This window comes from Epinephelus lanceolatus, chromosome 12 (genome assembly GCF_041903045.1).
Source record: "Epinephelus lanceolatus isolate andai-2023 chromosome 12, ASM4190304v1, whole genome shotgun sequence".
Taxonomy (NCBI): domain Eukaryota; kingdom Metazoa; phylum Chordata; class Actinopteri; order Perciformes; family Serranidae; genus Epinephelus; species Epinephelus lanceolatus.
The window spans coordinates 5333678-5353456 of record NC_135745.1 but is presented as its reverse complement, the minus strand read 5'-3'; the positions used below and the strand labels follow the sequence as shown (position 1 = coordinate 5353456).

General features: G+C 41.6%; 1 protein-coding gene across 2 annotated transcripts in view; it reads right to left on the bottom strand.

Annotated features, from left to right (window-relative positions):
• The window catches only part of LOC117272259 (uncharacterized), a 163398-nt gene that overhangs the window by 33436 nt on the left and 110183 nt on the right, over window positions 1–19779 (bottom strand). For both annotated transcript variants that reach the window (XM_078172892.1, XM_033651079.2), the window contains exons 6-12: window positions 15107–15395; window positions 10649–10925; window positions 7768–8085; window positions 6591–6695; window positions 6294–6331; window positions 5980–6149; window positions 5092–5267 (exon numbers count right to left, since the gene is read on the bottom strand). In XM_078172892.1, coding sequence (XP_078029018.1) covers window positions 5092–5267; window positions 5980–6149; window positions 6294–6331; window positions 6591–6695; window positions 7768–8085; window positions 10649–10925; window positions 15107–15395 — 1373 coding nt within the window. The remainder of the gene's footprint in view (window positions 1–5091; window positions 5268–5979; window positions 6150–6293; window positions 6332–6590; window positions 6696–7767; window positions 8086–10648; window positions 10926–15106; window positions 15396–19779) is intronic.

The following is a 19779-nucleotide window of genomic DNA, read 5'->3' as shown; positions in this document are numbered from 1 at the left end:
TTCTTACTCTTAACAGTGTGCATAACCAGATGAATGGCTTATTTGACAACCAGACAGCATGACTTCTTTCCCCTTGTCCTACCTGCCCCAAATGACCCAAACAGATATGTGCCCAGTGGAATTATCACCTGTGTGGGAAATGTGAAGCAGCGCATTATGTCAAATTAAATTTGTGTCATTTTCTGGTTCTGCAGCTGTGTAAAGCAGTTGTTGCCCACGATTTCTTTTTTACAATTTAAAAGACCAATGGGTATGAACTCTATTGATATTCATGTACATACAAAATGATTAGACGCACAGGTTTCTCTGCAGGATATATAATGTACATACACTGAGCTAATTAAGGTCAACTTCACTTTCATGGTTCAGCATGAAGGAAAAATTCCCTCTTTGCTTGTTACTACATTGACTGAGATGGCTAATGTGGGCATTGATGATATTGCACATCATTAACTGCTCAGTTCCTGCTCATACTATGGCCTCTCAGAGCAGCATTACAGCGCTGCTGGTTTTAATATATGTCATCATTTTAAAATCCATTTAAACTATCAGAACATATGATGCAAGCTGGTACTTAGTCCTTGTTTTGGTTCGGATTAGTCTTTGTAGGGCCTACAGTGACCTGTAAAGGCACTGGTCATGGAATTTATGTGATTTTAGTTTAGTTAGTTACAGATTTTAGTTACAGCTAACTGTACAGAGTTCAAGTCTGATCCCTGTTGTGGCTGGTTGGAAGTACCTCACACCAGGAGGGTTCTGGTTTGGAACCCTGGGCCCTACTGTGTGGAGTTAACGCATTTTCTCAGCGTGGGTTTGCTTTCTCCCACAGTCTTAAGACATGGTTATTGCCCGTGGGTGTAAATGTGAGCGTGAATGGCTGTCTGTCTCTATGTGTCGGCCTGTCCAAGGTGTACCCGCCTCTCGCCCAATGTCAGCTGGGATCAGCTCCAACCCCCCCGCGACCTTGTAAAGGATAAGTGCAAGATAAAGGATAGATGGAAGCCCTTTTCTAGAATTCACTGCCCTCATCTCAGTTTTTTTCAAATAAAGCAGGTCTAGTGTTGTGCTTACTGATGACTGCTTTCCTTTGTAGAAAAACAACTGACCAATCAGAGCTTTATAGGCAGGGTTATAAATGGGAATGCCATCTCCCTAAACCAGAGCCAGCTAAAATAAACACAATTAGGCTTTTTACAATGCATTCTCTTAGCCCAGGGCTAAGGATAGCCCAGGGCTAAAGTTGACTTTGGGCCAACTCAGCACCTTTATACCCAGGGTTAACCTGAGCCAAGGGCTATACCACTCACACTGCACTTCTACTAGCCCTGGGTTAAATGTGAGTTGGAACACATAACTCATGTTTATATTCTAAAACTATATTGTTTACTTCCACTGGGACCTTTTAGTTAAGTCTATTTTCAGGGGATAACCCTGTAAACCTGGGGCTAACCCTGCAAGCCCTAGGCTAAAGCCAGGGATATCCCACTTGGAATGTGTCAGGTTTGTGCTAGTATGAACATTTTTTGTTTTAGCTCCAAGCCAAACTCCCTTAGCCTAGGGCAAAGAGCAGGCCAGATGAGATATGAAATCCCTCCAGTGTATTCTGGGACTTCAAGATACTTGAACTCCTTGAGGTAGTAACTGTCTCCCAACCCAGACGGGGCAATCCACCATTTTTAGGTAGAGAACCATGGTCGCAGATTTGGAGGTGCTGACTCTAATCCTGATCGCTGCACACTCAGCTGCAAACAGTCCCATTGCCATGCTGGACGTCACAGTGTGATGAAGCCAACAGAACCATCTTATCTTCAAAAAGCAGAGGTCCCCAAACTGGACCCCTTCCTCCCCTGGCTGCGCCTTGGGATCCTGCTTAACTAAATATCGAATTGAATAATTTAGTGTAGCGTTTTGTAATTAAGATACAACAATTACGTTTTCAGTATGTATGAACTAAAACTTCAGTGGTATGTTGACAGCTTGCCTTTAGCTGAAATTCATAACTGACTAACAACAGAATTGTCTTTTCTTATCTTGTTTAAAATGATGTAGTGCTAATTCAATTAAACAGTGCAGTATAGTTAATACCAGTTTAGTTGAGAATATGAACAGAGCAGCTAACATATTTTCAGCTTTTCAGATAGACTGACAAAAGAGATCCTACAAGTCAATATACATAGAGATCTAAAAGCTAGTTGAACAGAAGCTAACTCTTTAGCTCTCTATACAAATAAATTGTCATGTCTAACTGTCATGTGCTATTTGCTCAGCACTTGAGCTGAAAAAAATAAACCGTAAGACTTTAACTAGTGAAGCTAATGCTTTCATGATGTGTTGTGTTGGTATTTTGTTAATGATGTACATGATTTGGATTGGTGTGCGGAGGGATAATTGTTACACAACTCATTCTAAAACTCCTACTCATGATGCTTGATAAATGCCAGGCTTCTGTTTGCACAGAGTCATCTTTGCTATGAAGTCAGTGTGTAGCATGCTAACATGAAAATGAGTTCTGATGTCTCTGGAAACCCATGTCACACCCGATCAAATCACTTCCCATCCCCCTGGCTCTATTTTTAACAATATGTTTCTTCACATTTTGTCTCTGCCTAAAGATGTTGCTGTGCTGTGTCTTGCATGTCACCAATGATTTAACTTTAGCAGCTGTGACATCACAAGGGGCATGATGTCAGAGCAAGTGTGTAAATGTTGAAAAGGCTAAATTGCCACTTTAGAAATCATGGCCACCAATGGAGAGTCCAAGTTTGGTAGAGTGATCCAGTGTTTCTCTGCTCAGCTTGTTGTCTGCTGGAAATTGAACAGTTGCATGTCAATGACTGAAGGCCTCAGTGTTTTAAAGGTGTAATGCCTGGCCACATGCTCCAAACTAATAGGCAGCAGTATTTCTACCCCAGGGTGGCACGGTGGTGTGGTGGTTAGCACTGTCGCCTCACAGCAAGAAGGTTCCCGGTTCGATCCCGGGCATGGGAGCCCTTCTGTGCGGAGTTTGCATGTTCTCCCCGTGTCAGCGTGGGTTCTCTCCGGGCACTCCGGCTTCCTCCCACAGTCCAAAGACATGCAGATTGGGGACTAGGTTAATTGATAACTCTAAATTGTCCGTAGGTGTGAATATGAGCGTGAATGGTTGTTTGTCTCTATGTGTCAGCCCTGCGATAGTCTGGCGACCTGTCCAGGGTGTACCCTGCCTCTCGCCCGATGTCAGCTGGGATAGGCTCCAGCCCCCCCGCGACCCTCAAGAGGATGAAGCCGTTAGAAGATGAATGAATGAATGAATTTCTACCCCAGGGCAAGAACAAGCAAAACTAAACCACTGCATAAACTCTGGGAGCCGATCAAAATACAACTGCTATCTTATAATTTTTAAAGGAGCTATATGTAAGAAATATAAAGCAAATAGTCATAAAATCCTCCTAATATGTCACAGAGACTAAGGAATAATTTTCATATAACATACTGATCTCACCAACAACAATAGTACAGCCAGAATATTCGCATTTAAAAAATTTTTTTACGGTCCACAAATCATGTTTATGTTTTGAATTTGTGTTTTGGCCTGTTGCGCCATCCACCGCCGTCTACCAGTCACGCAGTCAGTAGAGTCTCAGCATCAGTTACAGTTATGACTGAGCTACAGCAGCACAGCAAGCAGCATTAGCAGTGTCCCAGTACTAGCATTAGCAGTCTCCTCAGCTGTATCCTGGCAGCAGCGTTAGCAGTGTCCCAGTACATAGCATTAGCAGTCTCCTCAGCTGTATCCCAGCAGCAGCGTTAGCAGCAGAGAAGCCGGACTTGCTCGAATGGTCCGTTGGAAAACCGAAGATCAAGGACATGGCGACGCGGCCCTGCCACGGCAGCCACCCGTGGGCAAATAAATCAGTCTCCAGCGTGCCGCTGTCCAGCAACCTCGAATCTGTAGGGCAGGGGGGGCACGACTCGCGGCCGTATTTTGAATTTAAGTGCAGTAACCGTTTTGGCCACATTCTTACATACAGCGCCTTTAAGTGTGCCGTCAATCTGCAGTTTACATTATAGCTTGCTTAGCTCAGTTTGAAGACTATAGTGGCAAGAAAGCAGCTGCGTCAAAACCATATATCGATGCCAGTAGGAGTGGTTTTCAGTTTCAGTTGTCATTAGTAGCCCTGTTCGTACTTTGTGTGTTTCTCAGTTTTGACAGTCTTTGCCGAAATCCAGCAGATTTTGGGTTTTGGTTTTTGGGTTTCAAATCTCAGATTATCTGGCTCTGACACACAGTAGTTTGGCTTTGAACAATGTTTCGATTGAGGCAGCAATTTAAGATCATGGACTTGAATGAGGGATGAACAGTCTCACCTGGATCATGAGTACGGACCTTGACCAAATGAGGCTAGTGAGCCTGCTGGCTAGATTGGCCTGGTTGGTCAGGTTGGCCGTGTTGACCGAAGTATTAACTGTAAACTTTGTTTGTGCTTTCTGCAGACAGTGTTCAGTTGACCACGTACTCATTGCACTGAGCAAGCAAGCCGGGACCAAAGAATACTTTTCCAGTATGGATGAGAAAGTCAAGGACATAAAACGATCACTGGTACAAGTGGTATTACAAGACAGGATAGAGCTGGTAAGCTGGGTAGTAGGCTCATTTCAGTAGATATTTCTGTAACACAATACACAGACCTCTTTGACAATGTCAAAACTGTTACTTCCCCGCATTCTAATGGTAACATAAGTTCATACATAAGCCTTTAAATGTTTTAAACTAAAATTCTGGCCATATCTTTCACATTGCACCTTGAATCCCAGTGAATGTATATAATTACAGAGGGTTATGGGTGTAAGGGAAGTGTTAGGGTCAACCTATTGTCTTAAACTCTTCAAACTCTTCATGTTATTATCTCACAGAGGTTATGGTTACTAGTTTTGTCAGAAAATCCCATGAAAAGGACAAATGCATTATAAATAAAAAAAAAATATAAAAAGTAAATGAAAAGAACCAAACTACAGCACAAGGGGTTTTCATTGAGAGAATGAATGTGTTACTTACAAAAGCTACAGTTTTCCTTCAAAAACATATACTCTTGAGTTAATTCAAACTCTTACCGAAGCTGTGTAAGTATTCTCTCCTCTGTAGCCAGGTAGCGGATCCTCTCCTCCTCCATCTCTGCTCTCCGTCTGTACACTGCCTCCTCAGACTGAGCCAAGCGATCATACATCAGCACCGCCAGCTCCTGACCTGCCATCCGCAGCATTGAACTGACACTCTCCTGGTTTGACAGCTGGAACACGTAGAACACAACTCAAGAATTAGGATTCAACAACAGAAGTTTTTTGCTGAGCTAGTGGTGAGGCCTGAGGGAAGGCAGTGTTGGTTGGTCAGTCTCTCCCTCCATCTCTTTGGTCCAAGATATTTCAGCTACAACTACGGACTTCATTGCCATAAAATGTGGTGTGGACATTATTGTCCACAGAGGATGATTATGATGGCCCTATTAATAACACTATTATTATACAGATAGCATTTGAGAAAAGCATGTTGACTAGCTACTGTATGTTACTGTATGTTTAAATAGCTGTGTGAGAGAAAAACACAAAATAAAGTTCTCATTAGGGCTGCAAAATTAGTTGAAATATTATCAAAATCTCAATATGGCCATCGGCCAATGCAATATCCAAATCCCAGTATGTGTTGTTTTTTTTTTTGTTTGTTTTTTTGATGAAGGTAAAATATATCAAAACATACCATTTTAAATAAAGCACTGTGGTGCTATGGAGATACCTAGTTCTACAAATCATATTGCAGACATAAGGTAACACGTTTGTCTGCAACAGACCCCATTTTTTATATTGTTTTTAGTGAAAATGAATGCAAAAATTCCCATTCCCACTAAGACTGTGATTCATATCCCAATTGCAATATCAGTCAAAAAATAACTTTTTTTTTCTTTGCATGCATTCATTCTTTTCATGAGTGAGTACACAGGTCAGTACCTGTAAGTGTCTGAGTTGGTTGAGTTGCAGTCGCAGCTCAAACACATTTCTCTTTGCTAACACCAAGCTCTGCTGCAAACCGCCGTCAGAGGGAGGGGCCTGAAGAGCCAGAGGGGCGGGACTAAAGCTGTCAATCCCAGCAGCAGGGATCTGAGGCTCAGAAGATACTCCTGAGGGCCAGAGAAGGGAGATTTTAAAGATATGATCACATTCAAAGCATAATGAGTGCATTGTTGGTGGCAGGTATCACCATCTGTTAAAATTTTAAAATAAATGAATGAATAATAATAATAATAATAATAATAAGATCTCACCGGGTCTGTTGTTGAGGAGTTTACGTTGAGAGCTCTCACTGAAAAGACACACAGATAGTAACATAATAAACCCAACCACCCTTGGTGTAGCCAGAGTTCATTCAGTATACAGAACTCATTTTGCTATATCCAGAAATGATTAGCACAGGTCTACTCTGTTATCTAGAATTATTTCCTGGTTTAATTTTAGAGATTACATACTGTGAATGAATCTTAAGAACATGTTGGATGTGTGAACGGCTGCTGCTGAATTAAAGCCACTGTTGGTTGAAAAGTTTAAGGGCAGGTGTTACAGACCTGATGGCGTCTTTGACTCCTGGAATATCTGATCCCATAGACAGAGCACTGTGCACTAGACCTGCCAGACTGGCTATCTGCTCCTCCATGGCTTTCATTCTCTCACTAAAAAATAGAAACACATGTATATGCTAGTATGTTTATACTATACAATCAGCACAGTTTTAAGGTGGGCACCCAAGATTCGTGTCACCAATTCAGTATCTGACCAAATGTCTCCCCTTCTGTTCTTGAAATATGACATTGAGTAATGGCCAGGAAAGTGTTTTAGCAGAACATTATGATGTCACAGTAAAGCTGACTTTTGACTTTTTGGATATCAAAAAGGGGAACACCCGCACACTGTCTGCACTTGCAAAAAAAGGTTAAATTTATTAGACTACAACGTTTTGGTCATGGACCTTCATCAGGTAGATACTGACAGAGAGAAAACAGTTCATTTAAACTGGAGGCAAAGTCCACAATGACCCACACCTGAGTCTCATTAGTGGTCAACAGATTACACCTTGTGGCTCTGAGTAAACTCCTCTTCTGTCAATCCATATATTGATAATAATAATAATTACTTACACTGGCCAGCGGAAGTGAAAGTAATTATTATTATTATCAAATTATAATCAACGGTAATGGACAATCCTGCATAGTATAACTTAAACACCCAAATAGATCCCTCCTGTTAATGCTCCTTTAGAAGCTCCACCTTACAGTCCCTATTGCTCACACTGCCTTTCTCTTTATACAGGCTTGGCCTTTCCCCTGTTCTGTGCATGAGCAGAGCATGATAGCGTTGTGTGCCTCTTTGTTTGTTTCCCATTTTGAGAGCCAGGGATGTGTATGAACACCAGATTTTTTTTCAGTGCACACTCAGAACAGACAGCTAGCGGACTGTGAGGAGATATTTGCTGAAGTTGATAAAAAGTGTATTGGATTACATTTATAGACTCCACCCTTTAGGCATGACTGTTTATGAGTCAAAAGTGAATTCAGATAAACTCTTACAGGATAAACATGCAAAATCACTGACACCATCCCCTGAACATCAACACAGACTTGAAAATTAAGAAGAAAAAAAAAATACATAGCTAATGCTGTGTAGCTTGAAGCTAAGCTTTAAAATATGCTGTACCTCATAAAGTGCTTACAATAAGTATGGAGATTACTCTGGCTCTCTGCTCACCTCTGGGCATTGCTGGCAGGCACGTGACCCTGAAACAGTCTCTCTGGTTGTCCCAGAGGGCTGTCCACAAAAACAGATGAGGTAGAGGACGATGAGCCACTCCCTCTACTTCTGTTCACAATCTCCACCGTGACTCCGTTACTGTCCCGCCGCAGGGACCGGCGAATGGGAGACATCCTGTCTGGAGACACCAGGCCCACCCCTCCGATGATCTGTCCCTCAGTCATCCTGACTTCATTGACTCTGTGAGGGGAAGGGGGTGGGGTTTTAATTCCTAGTGGTGGAAGCTGGCTGTCTCCATACTTCCTGTTCTTCTGCCTGGATGGTGGAGAAACAGGTGGAACAAAGGATGGACTCATACACACCAAGTTACATGAACACTGGGTTCATAGCCAGAGTGTGGTGGGGTCCCCACTTATAAAAATGCTACTGCTGTATTCAAATCAATCATTACTTTAGCTGATGTCCATGATCAGTTCTTCCTCCCTGCGCTTGTTGCGCAGCGCAACGCAGCTTAACTGTCATTGTTAGTTTCAGACCTACGCAGTTGTCATTTTCATGGCTAGTGCCCACGTTGTATAAGTAATCATCTGTGTGGCGACGGCTATGTAATTCTTAAAATGAGGTGGGGTCCTGCACATTGCTGGCGTATTGCTGTTTTGAGGCATTAGAATGTGATTGCACCATTGACCATTAATATCCTGTCTGAAGTCAGAATGCCACAGAATTTTCCTGCTATTTTAAGGGCCCATTATTTAGATGGTAAGATGCTCCTACATAGGCCTGTTCACAAAACACGTACACTCTGCTTGTTACACACACAGGGACATGGGTTAGGATAGGTTGTGGATGGGTGAATTAATACATCATTAATGAGGAAAATATTAATTACTTTCTGTAAAATGAGAACATAGCAGAGATCAAAGCAGAGCTGCTGTCCGACTCCACATTAAGTGAGACGCTGTGCACATTTACGCACGAAGAGCAACGTAACTTCATTGATTATTTTAGATGCTGAATGTTAAGTTCTGTTTCTTCTGTCAAGTTTATCACTAATGTTTTTAGTTTTGCTGCTTAACTGTCCCATGATATTTGCTGCAGGGATATCACTGCTCTTCATGCATTATGCTCAGCTGTAACTGCTCGCTGCTCCAATTTCCCAAATTCACCATGTAAATAGCATTGTGCCAGCTGCATGTGCACCAGGCTATTAAAATGAATAGGAGATGACGCTCTGATTGGTTGAAATTGTGTTACACCCTAAACACACCTTTGAATAATTAAGGACCTAAGGTTCAATCCCAACACACCCCTTGTCCATACCACTTAGTCCTTTACATCTCTGTTTTGTGTGTTCACATCTAGGGGTAGGGTGTAATAATTCTCATTGGGATAGAGGGATAGGGCGAAGTGTTAGGGCTACATGGCCTTCTAAATGCAGGTTTTTCAGAGGCACACTCCAAACCAAGTGTTATGAGAAATCATCAGCAATATGGCTGTTCGAGCAACAAAAGAAACCCACAAATGTATTTTCTTCATAAATCAATATTTTAAAATTATGACAACTATCACATTATGTTAGTTTAATGTTGTTTTAATTCAATATGGCCCTTTTTGTGTAACAAGCATAACAAAAAAAAATGCTGGTAGTGTGATGTTTCTTTTGCTAACTGGCTATATATTACATTATTTCCATGTTCAATGGGATATTTCCCCCTTTAATGGTGTATATGACACCCGTAATTACCTAAAGTCCAGCAGCAAAACAGTTGCACTTGTTACCGCTCCTCTAATATCAGCGCAGACTAATGATAGCCTGCAGAGCACAGCCAGTGGCCTGGTAATTGCGAGAATCATTATAAATGCCATTATGATACAACCGTTATTACCATAGTTGCATCTGCTTACGATAATGCCATAAATGTCTACTGATAACATCTCAGGGTCTTGTTGGGTTGTCCTGTTTCATAAAAAAAGATTTCAACCACTACCCCTTGTAACTTCTGAGGGGCAAAGGGGCAATAAAAATGAGAGGGAAGGGGTTAAAAGAAGAAATGGGACTGGGCTAAATACCTTTGCCCCTTGTGCCCTACTTTGCACCTATATTATGCACTGTTTAACTATCAAAAGTGGAGGTGGATGCCCTGAATTCACTTGCACCATACACTTAAGACTATGCACTATAGGAAGTTTTAATAGGGCCTGCTATATTTATCACTGATGTTAGCACAAACTGTAGTATCATAAATTTTCAGAACAAGACAGCAGTCATTTATTTGATGATGCTGTCAGTGGGCCAGCTGTAAACCTGCCAGGTAGCAGTGGAACAGTGAGGAGCAGCCACAGTGAATGTCAGATAAAGAGATGGAGGTGACAGGCTGCACACCTTCACTTCCGACTCTTTATAATGCGCCCTGCTTTTGTGTGGAAAACTACTGGCTATGTGTGCAGCGTGAAACCTGATAACGGTTTTGATTTCTTTATTTAAACGACCTGAGTTTGTCTGGCTGCACTGTAAATAGCCACACCAGCTGCTCTAACATTGCATCTGTGACAGAGTAGCTGCTCAAACACTGTCTGATATTTGATCATGATATTGGTTTCATCCATTTTGCCCAGCTTTGAAAATGATTAAAGGTAATATCAGGAACAGCCTGGTGGATCTGCAGACCTAGTATAGATAGCATAGTTACTGAGTTACTGTATGCTGCAGTTGCAATGGTAGCTGGCTCAATCAGGCTCATGACCTCTGTCAGCCCCCTACTTCCTGATCTGTGTTGCCGCCTCCTCCTGCACACGCTTGAATGAAGCGTTTGTGTCACTGTTTCCAAAGAATGACACTGTATGTGTGTCTGGATTGAGTTTAAATCATTGTGTGTACCTGTGGAGGGAGCGGGTCTGGTGCTCCATGCTGTCTCCATAGCCCATCAAGGGTTTAATGGAGGCCCGGTACTGTTGCAACCCCCCTGGGATCCCTGTGACCCCGGCATCCACCATGTCCGCAGTGAGAGAGGGAGGAGCACTACACTGGGAGGAGGCAATGCTGAGGTGACCTCCTCCTCCATCCTGCAGGGAGGAGCAGTAGGAGTCTGGGTAATATGGACCTCCTTCACCACGTACCACCAGGGCCATGCTCTTACTGCTGCCAAAGTCCTCATCTGATACACACACACAAGAATTGAGACAGGTAGTACAAAGAGCTTAGACAAGAGTCCATAAGAGACATAGTAGCCATCTATCTTAAGTCATACATGATCAGGAAATCCAACAGGTGGAGCACTAACAACTTCTTGAGCGTAACAATCTCTTCTTCTTAAAAATGGGAAGTCAACACTATGATCATGCTTAAAGGGAGATTGTGTAGCATTTTCAGTTGTTTATTGGCAAAAATTGATGTCTGCATTCATAAATATGTCATCATTGGTGTACTATTACCTCCACCAATAATCTGACTCACTCTCGTAAAAGGAGAATTTCGGATTTGTTTGCACATTGTGCGGGCAAGTCGTCTGGGGGGTTCCATAACGTTTCACCATCTTGAGAATACATCTGCCAGCAAGGGACATACAGCACACCCTCTGCATTTTTGTTGAGAGCCAGGCCAGCACTGCGTGACTGAGAAGCTGAAGGAGAGGAGCAAGAGGCGCTTCACTACTTCCCCGGCACTACTGCAGCATTACAAAGTCCCACTCTTTGAGCATAATGTAGGATCATGCATCATGGGAGAGAGAACCCTCATCGCCAAGAAAGCGCGCATCGGGGTAGCCGTTCCCAGGTGGAGAGACCTGCTGAAGGAGTAAGGTAATGTAATCACAGGCCAGCGCCGCTAGCTGCTAACAGCTGTTAGCAGCTGTCAGCAGTGCAGTGATGCAGGAGAGGGATGAGGTGTGTGAGGCTGAGCCACTTGTCAGTTGTCAAAAAACAAGACGTGATTGGTTTGTTTCGATTTACACCCGCCCCAACAGTCCTACGTTGTAAACACAGCCAGCATGGTGAGGAGGGGGTTTCAACTCGTGTCGCGTGTGTCTGTGTAAGAGCCTGAATGAATACTCCATGAAGTATCGGATGACATGGTTTCATCAATGTTATCATAGCTTTTTGGTACACAGCAGCTACCGTAGTTGCAATACTCGTTTGAAACAGTGAAGCGCTAGAGTGCGCTATCTGTTTGAATGCAATATACGATTTCAACGTTAGATGGGAGAAATTCCTACACACTGTGGCTTTAAGGAAGCACAGCAAAAACATTTTTTTCGGAAAAATTTTGATGCAAGTTTTGAGAGCATCCTCACCTTTGGAATAACTGTGGTATGGAAACACCTAAAACAAATCAGGAAACATCTGAACAAAACAGTTTGCAATGTGCCAAAATCAGCTGTCATTCCTCACTGAAATCTTCACCATTAGACTGCAGAGGAAGGGACACAATATTCTTCATGTCTCCTCTCACCATACAAACCATCTTTTTAACTTCCTCTCATCTTTTAAAAGAGTGAAAAGAATCACAACTAGGACAGCCAGGTTCTGCAATTGCACTTTCCCAGAATTCCCTTCACTCCTGCATTACTAATGTGCTGTTATTATTTCTGTCTGTAAGACACCTTAAGGGCATCTATACAATGATATACATCATAGCTGGTTGTGGTACTGAGAGCATCCCCATGGGAATGCTTTTTATAAGTATTTATTGTTATTAATTCATTTATTTTTCTGTCCTCAGGTGGGTACTGTGTGTGACGTGGAGTTCTTGTTGTTTTTGTTTTGTGTGAGCTAACCTAACCACATTAATAACAACTCTGTTGAAAAAAATAAATACTGAATTTTGCAAAAATCTACTTGATTAAAATGAAGGCTCTGCACTGTGACTTGAAGTATCTCCATTGTTGGCATTTTTTAAAAATTCACCATGCATGTGCTTACTGTAACTCAAATGTAACACAAAGGTAACTGAACTGGAATTGAAGACTCACCCCAGGGTTAGTCAACTCAGAGTCCAGTGTTACACTAAGTTTGTTTAAGTTGATTTCTGGAAAGGACAGCTCCCGAACAGCAACCAGGACACCTGCTACACTACTGCTTCTACTTTATGTTTTTCTTTGGTGTGGAGAGGTTCTAATGGAGCCTCGCAGTAGTTCAGGTAGGAATAGTCCTCATTTCATTTTCTGAGCTCTAATCTAAATCCCTCCACCACTCCAGCTTCCTCCTATATTATCATTTCGTTGTGTGTGAATGTTTTCAAGACATGATGATGCTTATTAAATACTGTGTATCTCAGGCTCTGTGCTAAACTGATCAGTGGGCCCAAATGGAATCTGCAGATTTTTTTTAATGTTTTCAGCAGTCATCCAAAATGAAAATCTGAGGAATTCTGCAGAGTGTTTTTTTTTTTGCCTGTAATGTGTTAGACAACACTCATTTACGATAACAATTGTTGAACAAAAATAACCTGTCACAATACATTAAAACCTAAAATTACCTCAAGCAGACTAAAAGAACTACTTTACAGATTTTAGTAGGAACTTTGAATCAGAAATTTGATTTAATCATGAATACTTGAAGAAAAACAATTTAACACTTCAACTCAATCAAGTCAATCAACAAAATTTGGGACACATGGCATTGCAGGTAATCATTTTTTGACATTTCTTCTCACTACACCACTAACTTTGATTTTATTGCTAACTGGATACAACACACAATTGTAATACACATGGACAAGGACTTGGAGGAGACAGTGACAACATTCTGAGTTTAACAGCAGGATCTATATTCCAAAAATCTGCGGAAAATCCGCAGAGTTCTGCGGGCACAGATTCTATATGGAACTGCTGTTCAGATTTGCATCCCATGAGCTGAGTCAAATTAAAATGTATATTGCCGAAAAAAATGGTCAAACTGGTTGTGACTGTTCCGGAGTACATTCGGCATCAGTACATTTTAAGATTTTTTCATTTTTAAGTATACTTAAGTTGTTGTTTTTTGTTTCTTTTTTTTGCTACACATACAGCATATATTTATTTATGAACCTGGGTCTTTACCAGTCCCTCCAGGATGTTGTGATCGCAACAGTTAATGCAAATTCAGCCAATCCCTGTGAATTCTGCGTGGCCTTGCAATTTTGTCCTATCACCACAACTTTCATTGCTTTGGCAATATGCATGCAGCATATTAATTCACTCAACCCCTCCTTGCCACTCTCTGTCTGTTTATCATGAGACTGCTACTGTGCCTGGGACAGGGTCACACACACAGTGATGTGTTTATTAATGGGTTGAATGACACAGCTGAGCTGTTTTGGTGTAGGTGGGGTGAGATTATTGGAACTGTTAAACGAACTCAACAGTGTAGGATGTTAGCCGCTGCTGCTAACACTAACACTAACAACATTAAAATTCATAATAGTAAGCTCTGTATCCAAGACAGCATTGCAACTATTTTTGCAATTTTTTACAACTGTAATTTCATCTAAAAAAATGCCTGAAAATATTGCACCGTGCATTGCAATTTTTCAGAAGAGCTGCCGTGAAATCAGAAATTTCAGGCTGCAACAGTCACAAAAACAGCCGAAAAAAATTCTGGAGGGACTGCTTTACAGTCTCCCATCAGATATTGCAGATCACAGTACCTTCAAGCCAATAAGCGTCTTCATTTCAAAGACTGTGCCTATGACTCACTCCTGACACATTGTTGAAGAGAAGAGTCCTGCATGTTTACTCTTCTGGATTCTGTTTGCCAGTTGTTACATAAGGACAGGCACAGCAAAAACAAGAGCAGCAACAATGAGGTCTGGCAATAATTCAAGATGAAGTATTGCCAGACCTCATTGTGTGTGTGTGTGTGTGTGTGTGTGTGTAGTCTGTATTTTTTCCAGGTCTGTGTGGTAGAGAACAGGTTTTGTGGTTGAGGTCTGTAAAGTAAAGAGCTTGGCAGCACCTGGGAGTTGCTTAAACTTGCCTCTAATCCACAGACTTTCCTCCAAACACTCTGCCTGAAACACTCACAACACTCTGTAACTTAACTGAAATCTGTAACACAACTAAACTTTGTAACTTCACTGAAATCTGTGACGTAACTACAAATATACAAATTTATTATTTCTTGTGTGAGTAAATCCTTTCTCTGTTGCTCTTCCTGGGGTTTCTCCCTTTTTCCTTTTTTGAGTTTATCTTGACCTGAATCAGTGTCTTAGTGTATATTGTGCAGACTGTAATGCCCTCTGTGGCAATTTTATAATTCTGACCTATAACTAACAATGATTAGACAAAAAAACCTGCACATTGTGTTTAGTAATACTCAAACACTGACCATCCACCAGCTGAGGACCCTGCAGGTATCTCACCAGGCTTGACGTCTCTCCTCTCCAGTATAGCACTGCTGCTGGTGCAGAGGGAGCTAGATCGCCCTGTCCCTGACAGGCGTTCCCGTGGTAACGTGGCACTGCCTGGATCTACCAGCCCCATCCTCCCACCTGTGTTCCCCCCGCCGTACGCCATCCTGGAGGGGGACGAGGGCATGGAGCGGACCATGGGTGGGGACATGGAGCCCTGCAGGCTGTGCAGGGTGCTGCGGCTGGATGAGGACAGGGTGTGGACTGGACTGTGACTGCCGTACAACACCTCTTTGGAGATCTGTTAAAAGAAAAATAAGAAAAAAAGTGCTTACTTTGAGGGAATGCTGACAGACACCAGAGTGTTAATGTTATTGCTCAAAATTGTGAATTAAAATACTAATTGAAGAGTTAATTTCCTCTTAATTAAATTCTCAAACCCCGAAACTCACCATAGAAAAACCTTATGAGACTTAGGGACATGAAGCTACTGTATACATTTAAACTGTTTCAGCATCCTGAAATTATGAAATAACTGTTTATCTGTATGCATACTGTTGATATAATGGTTGAAAAAGCTTTACTGAAGCTTTAATTGCATACACAGAAAGACAAAAGTAAATGGAGGATACATAAATACAGTGAGTCAGTGGTGATTTATTTAATGTTCATTATAGGTTCGCCCCGGCCATACACTTCTAGTGTTCTGTATAATTTTGTATAGCAAATTTTAGTTCATATTTTTAAAGTTCTTTATCATTTTGTCTGCTTCAATTTGATGTGTTTGAATTTATTTTTCTGGTCTCAACTGTTATATATTTGTGTTGTATTTGTGTTGGCGTGTGATGGAAGGGAGTCAGCGGATGGATCACATGATTCCTTTCTATGCAGCCAGTTGGCAAATCTCATTCAGGGCGCCTTATTTAAACTGCTTTGGCAAGCCTGCTATTGCTGCTTCCTCTGCAAGGCGCTGTGTAACCTGTCTCCACCCCAGCTCCTCCTTTTCATGCCGTGTCTGACTTATCAATGTAATTCCTGTTTGTCAGTGATGCTTGCTCTATTCTGTTCCTGGGGGGTGTTTACTGCTGCTCTCCCTGCCTTAGGCTTTCCATGTATGTAGGCACATGGAAGGGCAGAGAGGTGTGCTACCTTAATCTTTCTGCATAGGCCTGAGGAAAAGGCAGAGAGGCCCTAGAACAGAGCCATACTGCCAAATATAATGCTGCAAATGAAATAAAGTTTTCTTTGACTGAAGTGGTCCTGACTAAATAAGAATAGAAGTGACAGGCAAAAATGAAACAAATCTTTTTAATTGACTCTTTCTGGTGTCTGGTTTGTATTGGGTCAACCTGTTGAATGTCTGAGTGCTCATAAACCCCTGACTTTTCCTGCTCGCTGTTACTGTAGGATGCTGCTCACGATGCCTGCTACAGTGAGTGAAAGAAAAGCGATTGAATGGAAATCGAGGTGAGACCTCCGCCAGCAAAGGCTAATGGTGCATTAACATGCTCCTTGGATTACTGTTCTTCTGAATTCGGTGTGTTCATGAGCTTAAAGTTGTAATGTGGAAACAACATGGTGCTACAAAGATGATGTATTATATTTTATTGCTCAAGGAAACGTATCAGGTGAGCCATGAAACATGATCAGGAGTCATTTTTCAGATTATTCTGACACCACATGAATGCAACACAAGGCTGCAGAGGTAATTGGGACGTCTGCTACTTGCCCCTCAAAGAACAACAGATTGTTGGTCAGTGACATGTCTCCAACATTCTTTTGAAATTACAAAGCCTATCTGCATCATGTGGGATGCTCAATCAATGCACTAAAACAAATATTGTATCTTTATTAATGGGAACTTATACATGATGACTAGTAATGCATTCAGAAGAAGTTTTGTGGGCGGCAGCACAAGCTGTTGAACATGCGTATACTACGACAGAGTCTCATAGAGAAAATGACAACATATTTAGCAAAACGCATCAAAACTCAAAAGGTTTGATATATTTACATGTTTCAACTCGAAGGAACCATTTCTGCGAAACGAGTTGGTCTGCCAATTATTAGAGAATAGTCAACATAAACATTACAAATCAGAAAAAGAAGCGAGAATACACATCCCATGCACTTACACAGGCTTGGGAAAGACTTGTTTATATCTGAGGTCTGCCAGGTATGCATGGGAAAAAAAAGAGGCAATAACAATGGCTGGGTGCTCTCAGAAACCAAAACCCACTGCAGGAAAACCTGCTTTTACAGAGAAGCCCAGCATAGTCATATAGGTGTGTGAGTGTGTGTGTGTGTGTGTGTGTGTGAGAGAGAGAGAGAGAGAGAGAGAGAGAGAGAGAGAGAGAGAGAGAGAGAGAGAGAGAGTGAAAACTGTGGGAAGAAATCCCAGCGTCAACATGCTCTTATGCAACCAGTGAATCAACATGTGTGTAATCAGACTGACTTCACTCTGCTCTTCACAACAGGAACATGTGGGTTTACACCACTCTGACACACAAACTGTCAGGACAACTGATTCTTCTGCTGCCTGCTTGCGTGTTAAACAACCAAAGCTCAGTGGTTCCAGCCTCTGACTGCCAGGCTGATCCCAGAACAGCCTGTGCAAAGAACAGCCATTACCTGTTTGCTTAAGGGCAAGTATTACTATGCACATACTGTGTATTATTAATCTGGGGTCTTCTTGTTCAGCAGAAGTTTTTTTTTGTATACACACTTTCTATCAATATGCCTGTTGGGGATTTCCTTCCTTTCCAAGAACATGGTTTGTGAGTTCTTAGTAAACACACGCCTGAACTTGTCTGGGTGGTCCCACGAAGCCAGTTTTACATATCAGGTTTTCCCATCATGGAGCTCTGTCAGCCATTTAAACTGAAGCTAGTAGCATGAGTATCCTCATCATGCTCGTGCTGTGCATCCAAGTGAATCTCAACCAACCTTTATTTGAAATTCTTGTGGAAATCGCAAAGTCTTCAATGATGCCAGAGATGTCAGTCTGAATTTTGGGAATGATGAACATCGCATCTAGATTATTTCCAATACTTAGTTTTTTATGTTTTCCTTATCTAAATCAAGGGTCTAAGGATCGTGCTGTATGCTGTACAGATTCTAAAGCCCTCTGAGGCAGACTAAGACTGATTTTAGGCTATAAAAATAAAACTGATTGTGATCAAATCTCAAGTTGACTCACATTTAACTTCCTTGTTATCACAATCAGAACTATGTCAGAATTCTTAATATTACTATTTGTTTATATACAGTATCAGTAAAGTATCCATGGGATATTATATCGTGGTAGTAATCATGGGAAGGTTAGGGTTAGGAAAGATCCATACAATGATGTAGTAGTTGCGTTGTTGGGTACACTTTATAAACAGCTGTTGGTTTAAAGAATTTCTTAAAAGAACAACAAACTTAATGACTGGAAAAACTGATCAGTTAAAACCAGAAACTAGAATTACTCCATCATGGTTGTATGCCTCCCTAAACCAGTCAAGTTTCTCTTATAGTTTACATCCATGTCTGTGAAAACACGGATGCTTCACACACATCTTCCCACCAGCAGTACAGAAGATCTAAACAATCAGCAGAGTTTCAAGGTGGACGCCCAAGATCAGTGTCACCAATTCAGTATCTGACCAAATGTCTCCCCTTCTGTTCCTGAGATATGACATTGAGTAATGGCTAGAAAAGTGTTTTTGCAGAACATTATGTCACAGTGAGGTTGACCTTAACCTTTCGGATATAAAATGTCATCACTTCTTGATGGCTGTTCCATTGGTGTGTGAGTGTGTTAAATCTGTGTAACAGGTGGAACCTTGTATGGTAGCGTTGGCCACCAGTGTGTGAATGTGTGTGTGAATGGGTGAATGTGACTCATTGTGACTCTTTGAGTGGTCAAAAGACTAGAAAGGCACAATACAAGTGCAGTCCATTTACCATGAAAAATGTTTTGTGAGGTTACAGTGACCTCAACGTTTGACCACCAAATTTAAATCAGTTCATTGTTGAGTCCAAGTGGACGTTTGTACCAAATTTGAGGAAATTGTGTTGTTAAGATTTTGTGTTCACAAGAATAAGATGGATGCAAGGTCACAGTGATCTTGTCCTTTGACCACCAAAATCTAATCAGGTCATCTTTGAGCCCAAGAGAATGTTTGTGCCAAATTTGAGTTCTCCATACAGAGCCCTGACTTGAACCCAATCAAACATCTCTGGAAAGATCTGAAAATAACTATCCACTGCCAGTCCCCATCCAAACTGACACAGTTTGAGAGGAAGACTGGCATAAAATCCCAAAATCCAGATGTGCAAAGCATGTCATGTCATACCGAAAAAGACTCAAGGCTGTAATCACTGCCAAAGTTCAACTAATAGTACTGACTTTTGTCAATGTGATATTTCTTTTTTTTGTTAAACAGGCAAATAAAACAATTTATTTTGTAACAAACTGCAGCTCATTCTGCAGCGCCTTGGTAGCCAAGTGGTTACAGCACATGCCCTATAACCATAACATTAGTTTGAGTCAAATCGTTGGTTTGGTAACTTGTCAATGAATAGCATAACCCTAAACTAATGCACCCTGAGAAAACCCATGCTGACACAGGGAGATTTCCTAACAATTAGTCCCAAGCCAGCCAGTTTCAACCCAGAACCTTGTTGCTGTAAGGTGATAA